At 50.6% G+C, this 10,323-nt stretch overlaps 1 protein-coding gene across 1 annotated transcript in view; it reads right to left on the bottom strand.

Moving 5' to 3' along the window:
• Positions 1–9,645: 9,645 nt before the first annotated feature.
• The window catches only part of ADO (2-aminoethanethiol dioxygenase), a 20,807-nt gene continuing 20,129 nt past the window's right edge, over positions 9,646–10,323 (bottom strand). Inside the window, exon 2 of the mRNA XM_044660322.1 lies at positions 9,646–9,852. Within this exon, the coding sequence (XP_044516257.1) occupies positions 9,646–9,852 (207 nt within the window). The remainder of the gene's footprint in view (positions 9,853–10,323) is intronic.

A 10,323-nucleotide genomic window follows, 5' to 3' on the forward strand; every position in this document is an offset into this window, starting at 1 on the left:
GACAACCACAAAACAAGAAGCCAGGACTTGGGGAGCAAGGCTGCTTGGGAAGATCTGGGGAGAGACATGACTGTATTGCTGAACCCCATCTCTCTCCAGATTACAGACCCCAAAGCAGTCATTATGTATGTGATTTCCCTGTCTGAGCTCTTTCACAGGAGACTGATGTCTGGGATAAGTTTCTTTACTAGATTTTGTTTATTTTATTTATATTTCTTTTGTATAAATAGTAGTAACCACTGGCAATTGGGGTTTTCTTTATCGGGAATCCAATTGGAGGAAACAACTGAACGGAGAATCATTCTCAAGGAAGAGACAGAGCTAAATCCCATTGAGGTGTTTCCCCAAAAGCCATTTCTGGCTGGGAGGTTCTCCTATACTGGAGAAACCCATTTAGGCAGAGTCAGGACTAGGGAAAGGGGCCAAAGGAAGTGATTGAACAGCTTTGCTCCCTTTCACCACTCCGATATCCGTATTTGTAGAAGTTGCCTTTCCCTATAGAATGGAAGTTCCTCAGGGGCAGGAATTGTCTAATTTTTGTCTTTGAATCTCCAACATCCAGCACACAAAGTGATCACTTAACAAATACTCATTCATGGATCGATTGTGGGAGGGATGAAAGAACAGGACCAGGACTAGAAGCAAGGGACAGGGCCATTTAATGGGTAACGCAGGCAAGGGAGCTTTGCTCAGTCAGATCACTTAAAGGGTCTTATTGTGTATCCTTGTTGGATATACTTTCCCTGTTATTGCTAAGTCAATCTCCTTTGACTGTTGAATGACTTACAAGTCACCATCGTTCCAATATTGAATCTAAACGACCTGGGAACCAGCCTGAGTCAGGTCCCGTCCAGAACAATGGACTTCACCAAAGGGTTCCACAGAACAGAAGAGGTTAAGAAGTCCTGTCCCAAGCCCTGTAATCCCAGAAAAAGAGAATGGCGGTCCTTGTTTAAGTAGGATGGGAAGAGCGCTAAGGAGGCTGCTGTGGGCTTCTCTTGGCCATGAGCAGAAGCAGACAACAGTGGGTAGCACCTCAGGACTTACTAGCCTTGTACCAAGAGTCTAAATAAAACAGCCACACCAACACTAAGTAGGGCGAAATTCTGGAGATCCCTGAGATCTATTGAGTCTGAGAAGCTGAGAGGGTCAACAGATGACACAGGTGGTCAGCAAAACAACTTTCAGGATGAGAAGAATGATGATGATGAAGCTCTGAGCAATGGCAGCTCTTCCAGTGAACTGGAAAGAATTGGAGTCCAGGCCCCCATAAGCTAGATCCCATCTCCTGGGATACCAAGCCCCAAAAGAAGACTTCCTTTGCCTGTTACTGCATTTACCAAGATTTTCTTTGCACAATCTTATTAAGCTTATGTCTAGCCCCTGCCTACTTTTCACTAATGTGGGTAACAGGTCAGATCCAAATGGTCTTTTCTTAAAAGTCCTCATTCTCCTCGACTTCTCTGCAACTTTTGACACTTCCGATCCTTTCTCCTTGATATTCTCCTTGCTCTAGGTTTTCAGAATCTCTCTCTCTCCCAGTTTTCCTCCCACCTATCTGACTACTCATTCTATGTCTCCTAGGCTGGATCTTCTTCCAGATCCACACCTTCTAACTCTCTGGGTCCTTCGGGACTCTGTCTTGGGTTCCATTCTCATACCCCCTGTACTACTTTACTTGGTGTGCCCATCAGCTCTCATAGATTGAATTACCATCTCTGTGCTAATGATTCTAGATCTACCTTTCTTGTCCCCATCTCTAGGCAAATCTCCAATCTCTCATCCTCTAGCAGCCTTTCAGACTTCTTGAGCTAGATGTCCAGTAGACATCATACACTCAGTATGTTCAAAACAGAATTCATTATCTTTTCCCCAAAACTCTCCCCACCCTATCCCACCTTTCCTTTTACCAGAGAAGGCAACACCATCTTCCCAGTCCCTCAGACTCACAAATTAGGAGGAACCCTAGATTCCTCACTATCACTCACCATACCCCACCTTATCCAAGCTGTTGTCAAGGCCTATTGATTTCTCCTTTGCTACATCTCTCAAATAACCCTCTTCTCTCCCCACTCTAATGCAGGCTCTAATTTTCTAGGTTCTAATATAGATTCCTGTTTGGTATTAAATCCCTTCACAACTTTGTTTCAGTCTTTTTCAGGTTTTAAAAACATTTTTATTTTATAGATTTAATTAAGACATACACAATATATTTTTATTAAAATATAATTACTTATTTTATTGTAGCTTTTGCTTATATATCACTTTTACTCATCCCTATATTCTTGCTCCTCTCCCTCCCAGAAAGCCATATCTTTTAACAAAGAATTTTTAAAAAGAAGAAGAGAGGAAATTCAGTTCAATCACAAGGATCTAAATTACATCGTGTTCTATACTTATGTACCCTAACCTCCACAAAGGGATGGGGAAAGAGTCGTCTCTTCTCTGGTGCCAAGCTTGGTCTTTATAATTTAGCAACATCCAGTTTCTGTTGTCTTTTGGTTGGTTGGTTTATCCAGGAACATTGTTGCAGTCATCGCGTGTGCTGTTTTCCTGGTTCTGCTGACTTCATCTGCATCAGTTCACATGAGTCTTTCCATGCTTCTCTGGATTCATTGTACTGAGAGCACAGCAATATTCCCTTGCATTCATGTACCATGATTTCTGAGTGATTCCTCATTCCACGGGTATCTATTTTGTTCCAGTTCTTTACTGCCACCAAAAGAGTTGTTGTGAATATTTTTGGTATTAATCAAACTTCTTTTTTTGGTCAATGATTTCCTTCAGGGTAGCACTAGAGTCTCTAGGCCAAAAGATACCAAAATCTGCTGGAGAAAGTGACACTTCTCAACCCAGTCTTAAAATACGCGGCCCCTCTTTACATGCTCTGCCTTTCAGGCCGCCTGACCTTCTCGCTGTTACGCCTTGCATGTAAGCTCCCTGAAGGCTGGGGCTGTTTCACTTCGTCTTTCTATCTCCAAAGCCTAGAACATGGGGGGGGGGGGGCGCTGAATGGATGCTTGAGACATAAAAGCAGAATGCAATAAAATGAACCCTGCCTTTAAAGAATGCACGTTCCATCAGAGGGGGGAATAGTAACATTTACAAAGAAAAGCAAAGAGAGGTTAAGTTTGAGGAGGAAGAGGACAGTAATGATTAGGGGAAGCAATAAGGACCTGATGGGAAATAGCACCTGAGATGAGCCTCGAAGGAAAATGAGAATTCTAGGGGCTGAGAGGAGGGCATTTGTGTATGTATATACATACACACACACACACACACACACACACACACATATATCATATATATGTATATATCATAGATTTATTATTATTTTATTATATTTATTTTGTTTTATTACATTAACATATATATACATACATACACATATCATATATATGTATTATCATTGATTTATTATTATTTTATTATATTTGTTTTATTATATTAACATATATATACATACACACATATATCATATATATGTATTATCATAGATTTATTATTATTTTATTATATTTATTTGTTTTATTATATTAACATATTATATATACATATATACACACATATATCATATATTTATTATTTTATTATATTTTGTTTTATTATATTAACATATGTTATACATATGCAAACATATATCATATATGTATATATCATAGATTTATTATTATTTATGATTATATTTTTATTTTATTTTATTATATTAACATATATTTAATATATATATATTCCAGGCATGGGGAACAGCCTGTGCAAATGTGGAAGATGGAATGCAGAGTGTGGGGGCAAATAATCAGGTGGGTTTGACTGGAGTTAAGAATGTCTAAGGTAAATTGTGTGAATTCATTTGGAAAATTGGGATGGAATCAGGCTCTGAAAGGTTTCAAATAGCAAGTTGGGGGGCTTGGCTCTTCCCATAAAAGCCATAGAAAGCCAATAAATAATTCTCTAAGCAAAGTCATCATCCTCTTTTTTTTTTTTTTTTTAACCCTCACCTTCCGTCTTGGAGTCAATACTATGTATTAGCTCCAAGGCAGAAGAGTGGTAAGGGTAGGCAATGGGGGTCAAGTGACTTGTCCAGGGTCACACAGCTGGGAAGTGTCTGAGGCCAGATTTGGACCCAGGACTTCCCATCTCTAGGCCTGGCTCTCAATTCACTGGGCTACTCAGCTGCCCTCCACTGTCCTCTTTTAGATGATAAAAGCCATTTCCTAGTGCTTAAATGAAAGGAAAATGCAAAGATTTCATTAAAATTGTATTTTTGACATGCTATATTTTTACAAATGTGCATCCTTCAACTAACGCCTGGGTTGATGGTCTCTTTTCAATCAGTAGTAATACATGACCTAGTCATTGGATTATGGATCCAGAGTGGTGGTAGACCTCAGAGCTCACCTAATGCCCCTACCCCCACTTTAGAGAGGAGGAAACTGGAGAATAAATAAGTAGTAAGTAAACTTCAAAGACAGGACTTGAACTCGGGGCCTTGGACTCTAGGCCCAATCTTCTATCAATACTCACCCCATTCCAATCTATCTTTTAAAAAAGGAGTGGCATCGAGTAATCCCTCGGTTTGACACGAGCTGCCTTTTTTTGGTAAGGTGGCAAAATCATCCACCGTATCCATTTTCAACGGGATAATAGCGGCTCTTCCCAAACATTCTCTGCCATTTCCCGGTTGTGAAACTAGGAGGAAAGACTGTTATTTCATTATAGCTGTCAGGGAGGTACAATGCTGCTGTCAATAACCATTTCTGCATGCTCTCTCTCCTGCTTTTTGCTGAAACCTTGCCAGATTTTCCCTTTCCTCATTTGAATTAGCCGCATGGGCGAAACCCTCTCGATTGCAAGGGAGCGAGGGAAGCTTGACTTACAATGCCTCCATGATTAGACTACATTAAATAACTGCGAGGGGGCAGAGAAGTATGACTTGACTTCTCTGTCTGCCTTCAAATAAGTCTCTGGGTCGACCCCAGATTAAACTACAGCTAAAACTGCTGTTTTAACAGACAAGAAGCTGGAGAAGAGGGGCTGCCTAAGGAACGCCAAGAAAACATCCTGGAACATATTTCTTCATTCATTCAACAAGCATTTATTTTTTCAGGCCTCCTTATTTCTTGTTTTGTGGCAGGTGCTAGTTAAAGAAAGGTCAAAAGGAAAAAAACAACCTGTTGTTAAGGAGTCTGCATTCTGGGAGGGGGGAATAAAACGGAGACCCCCACCCTTACCAGTGAAGGCCTCGTGGTGGTGGTGGTGGGGCCCAGGAATGATCCCCCTGGAGACTTCAGGCAGGACTCCTGGAAGAGGCAGCCCTTAGACTAGGGACTGGAAGAAGCTAGGAATCCGAAGAGGAGACGTGTAAGGCAGGGCCTGGAGATTTCCTTCTGCCTGTCCCATGTATGAGTATCAGTAAAATGGGGGATATTATTTGCTGTTTTGGGGTACCCAGAAGGGAGGATCCGCTTTTTTTTCAGCTCCGAAACAGTTTTGCCCACCAGACTAAAGGCTTTGATGTTTCACTCAGCAGCCACTGAGAGGTACCGAGTCAATAATTAAGGATGCTCTCTTTCCGGGTTGTCGATGAATCCGTGATCTCGTCACTGTGGACGTTCCCTGAAATGATGGCAATCACCGCCTCTTCTTCGCTGCCGGCACACTACGTGTAAGGTGTCCATGCTCCCCTGTAAGGCTTGGGGACCCAGCATGGCAAGGACACCTGTAGAACAGGCTGGCCATTCCACTGGTTAGCTCCAATCCTTGCCACTCAATCAGCCCATCTTCTTTTTCAGGAAATCCTTTCCTCCATCTCTAATGTTCCTCGGTTAAAATGTTGCTTGGTTAGCCCCAAAGACAAGCTTCTTGAGAGCAGGGATTCTTGCTTCAGGTTTGGGGTCTCCGTCCTTGCAGGGAAACTCCTTTTCAGTTCTCCACGATTTGCAGCCACATGGTATCATGGGTAAAAAAAGGGCAGAGATGGCTAAGGGTGGGAGAGCCCCATGTCAATAAAATACAATAAGCAACACAGGAAGCCAGGGGCCAGGGAAGTAGCAGTGAGAAGGGCTGGATGGGGCAAGGGAGAACTGCGGGGTGACACGGGAGAAACAATGCTGGAAGGCCAGGCTGGGGAAGTGGGCTGGGAAAGAAGCATCTTCAGCCTGGCGTCTCCCTACAAGGTGCACGCCCAACTCTGGGCCTCAATTCCAGGGAAAGAACTGAAATGGCCTGCATTTATTACCCTGACGCAATGTCGGAGAGTCCATCTAATGGGCCATCTTGGCAAGTCCCTCTGTAGGGCACAGAAGCCTCTGTGGCTTTCTCTAGAGCTCCTTCAGTCCATTTGTCATGGTACTGTCCCTAGCTCCCTCTACATAGTAGGGTCAAAAGAGGAGTTTTAGATTGGATTGAATGAATTTCATTCTCTCCTGGACACAGGCACGAAAGCCCACCCCTATTCATAGAAGGAGGCAGAATGGAAGAGTGGAAAGAATACTGCTGTAGAGTCAGAAGATCTGGGTTCAAATTCCACATGGAACTCGGATCCCCTTTCTGGGTCTTAGTTAATATAGTAAACGAAGGGGAGTAGACAGTCTCTGAAATCCCTTCCTAGACAGGTCTCATCTAGGGTTCACAGCCTTCCTCTGAAGAGCCAGTCCCCTAATTCACGGAGCATGGACTTCCTGATCATTTCTGCTCCTTGTCACCCCAACTCTGGAGTCTCCAGGATTGATGAGCCTGGACTTTGCCCTTGGGACCTCAGGCTTGCTTTTCACTTTGTCCCCCATTTTCCACCTGTCCGTCTTGGAGGACATGGCATGCCTTGCTTGCTGCTCTCTGTATGTCTGGTGTATAGCACAATATCTAGAACCTAGATTGGATAAAAGCTTTTCCATTCATTCATTCATTCATTCATTCATTCATTCATTCGTTTGTTCATTCATTCGTTCTTTCCTTCCTTCGTTCATTCATTCCACTGACACCTCTGGCAACCCTGAAGACCCTGGAGAGTGCCCTCGGGAGAGAAGGCAGCCTGCGTTTTCCAACGTCGGAACCTGGAGATGAAATAGGAGAGGGCCCTTTTCCCGATCCCGGGGGCAGGGACTGCTCGGCCCCTTGGGCTCTGCATCCCCAGCCCCTGTCTTGCACGGGGCAGGAATTTCAGGAAGCTTGGCCGCTGTCGAAGGCAGCTAGCTTTATTCGGTTCGCCCAAAGGCACCCTGGCCTCTTTCTACTTTTGCAGAAAAGTCTGGAAAACCTCAGAGTTGGCCTCCTTCCGAGAAAGGGCTCCCGAGAGGCCAGACCTGGTCACCGTGCCCATTCGCTGCCCGGGGAGCCCTGCTCCCACCACCGGACACACGGGCAGACGTGCTGCCCGCCCTCCCTGCTTTAAGATGCCCTACAGAGAGCAAGAGGCAGCCTCCGTCCCAGTCCCGGCTCGATGGCAAACGGCCCGAAAAGCCTGTGCAGGCTTGAGGCAGTTTCCCCAAGAACCTGCTCAGACATTGGAACGGTCAGGATTTCGCCCGTGGAATCACCCTCATTTCCTCTCTCGGATTTCCAAACATTCCAAGAGACTCGTCCAACCTCTCCCTCTCTCAGCCATACCCCAGGAATCCTCCTCTGTGTCGGGGCGGCGGGTCCCTCTCCCCTTCCCCAATGGCGGTCCTCATCTTGCTGGCCCTTGGGGTTTAAGCCCACGCCTCCCTCCCCACGGGGCAGCGGCATCCCGCATCCTCGGAGGCCCAGCATCCCTCCAGGCCGGGGCTCTCATCTCCGCCCCCAGTCCCACCCGGCTCTCCCTCGCAGCAGCCGCAGCCGCAGCCGCAGCCGCAGCCAGAGTGTGTGGCTGTTCTTCCGCGTCCCGCGGGCGCCCAGCTCACCCTCCCCTGGGTGCTTGCTCCGCCTGCCCGGGCTCCGACTCCTGGAGCCTGGCGAGGCGGCATCGCGCCGCCCCCTCTCCCAGAGCCCCCTCCCGGAGCTGTGGCCGCCCGGGCTTGCAGGCGAGGCCGCTGCCCCCGCGGGGAGCAGCCGCCCACGTGTGCGCACAGGAGTGAAGGCCGAGCAGGCGCGCAGACTGCGCTCGCGACCCGGCTGCCTTCCTCTCCACCCCTGCGGGGGCGTCGGGGTCCGGGGCCCCGGGCCGTAACCCGAGCCCCCTCATTGTGTGCACCCGACTGCATTTGCATAGCCTGCCTCGGGCTCCCGGCGGGGCTCCCGGCTGGCCATGAGGCTCGGGGTCCCGCCTGGGGCACCGTCGAGCCCGTGGACAGCCTGGGGACTTCGGCCCAGCCACTCGCAGAGTAGCAGGAGCTTGGCGGGACGTGCGGTAAGCTAAGCGCTCCTTTTTCTTTACGGCCCTTTGCCAGGACTGCGTAAGGGCTCTCTTATAGACCTGGGGAAGTCGGAGGGTGTGGGGGCCGCCCGGGACTGCTCCCTGCCTTTGGGTCTCTTTCCCAATGGAGAGAAAGAGCGCTCCCCGGGCAGAGCTCGAAACTCGCCCTCAGTTGGCATCCTCTTCCTCGCCTTCAAAGGGACAGGAAGGATGGAGACAGCGCCTCTGCCCGGACACGGGGCCGCCGGGAGGGCAGCGAGCCCCGCCAGGCCCGACGGGGCTCCAGGCCTCCCAACCTCGGCCCGTACGCGCCCTGGGGAGCGAGGCCATCTCCCCGGGACTTGGTGCGTGCAGGTGAGCCTCAGAACCGCCTGCAGCGCTACGCTCCCTCCACTGCGTGGCGCCCCGGCCTCCCGGGTCCCAGCCCTCGGGGGGCTGCGGAGCTCCGAGGCGCTCGGGGATGATGGTAGAGAGGGCACGGCTTCCCCGTGGAAATGTAGTCCGTCAGGGAAATGGGAGGGAGCTCACGGTGGCTCCCAGGACCCCAGACTGGAGGGCCCCAGGAGGGAAGCCCGGCGCAGTCGGGAGCTGCGGGTCCTGTGGCTCCGGATGGGATTGTGTGGTTTAAGAGGGGCGGGCGGGGAAGGGGGGGGGGGGAGGGCGTCTTGTCTGGAGGGCCAAGTGAGGTGCCACCTACCCAGGCTGAGGGGCGAGGCGGGAGACCGTGGTCTGCCCCCGGCGCTCACTCCCCTGGACCTCCTGTCAGTCCCGGGAGATCCTGTTTGGCCCGCCATAGGTGGGCCACGGCATGCCTTCGGGGAGCGGGAGGTCTAAAACTGAGTCCCTCGGGTCGGCCACCTTCAGTCCGTGCCGTCCCGTCCACGCGGCTCGGGAAGGAGAGTCTAGCAAAGGTGCCGAGGTGGGACCCTGGCTCGCACGGGGTGGAGGCTGTGGATGGATAGGCGTACCCGTAAAGCCAGAAAAGGACAACAAGGTGGGGGGGTGGGGTGAGGAACGTTTCTAAAATTGTTTTTGGAACGAAACAGAAAGGTTTCCATCTGGGTCAGTTTCTGAAGTCTCAAAGGAAACTCGCCGGGTGTAATTGAAGGGGTGAAACCGGAGTTAGGAGACTTGGCGGGCTACATTATCACCCCGAGCTGTGCATCCGGGGGCCCAGACCTGCGGTCTCTTTAGCTCGGGAGGGAGACAGGATTTTTCCCCTCCGAAAGCGAGTGCGTGCCTGTGTGAGCGCGCGTGGAAGATTGTGTGTGGGTGGGTGCGCGTGTATGTACCTGGGAGGGGGGTGATGAGGGCTAGTCTGTGGAGGGTTTCAATGTGCCTTTGGTGGGCTGACGGTCCACTGTCGTGGGCCCTGGGAGCTCGCACTGTCGGTGGCGGATCGGGGTGAGTGCGGGGAGAAGAGGGGCTCGTGGTGGTCGCAGCGGCGGCGGCGGCTTGGGAGCCCGCCTTTCCGAGGAGGCGGCGAGCTCCGAGAGAGCGCAGGGATGCGAGCTGTCTGACTCCAGGGAGGTTGTGGGAGTAAGGTGTGGGAGTGGGTCGGGAGAACCTGGAGGCGTGGGATTGTGTGTAGTGTGTGTAGCGGAAGTGTGTGTATGCGTGTGTGTGTGTGTGTGTGTGTGCGTGTGTGCGCTCCCGCGCGCGCGCGCGCCATGGGGCCGGGGTGCTGTCCAAGCCGCCATCTGGACATCCACCCCCACGCAGCCGACCGCCCAGATGTCCTGGGCAGGGAGCCCGCCAGCCGCAGCCGCCCGTCCGAGCCCCTGGCGCCCCCCCCCAAGCCCGCGGCGCCCCCAGTCCCCCAACCCTCTTGGAGAGCCTGGCCCCAGGCCGCCGGGCCCCGCCGCGGCCCGGGTAAGCTCACGCGGGGGGCAGGTAAGGCCGGGGCCACCGCCCCTGCCCGCCCGGCACTTTGCGGTTTCGCGCTGCCCCGAAAGTGAGTAGGGGCTGGCCCGGCGGCCGCGTTTCGGCGG

The sequence above is a fragment of the Gracilinanus agilis genome, chromosome 2, assembly GCF_016433145.1.
Source record: "Gracilinanus agilis isolate LMUSP501 chromosome 2, AgileGrace, whole genome shotgun sequence".
Lineage (NCBI taxonomy): Eukaryota > Metazoa > Chordata > Mammalia > Didelphimorphia > Didelphidae > Gracilinanus > Gracilinanus agilis.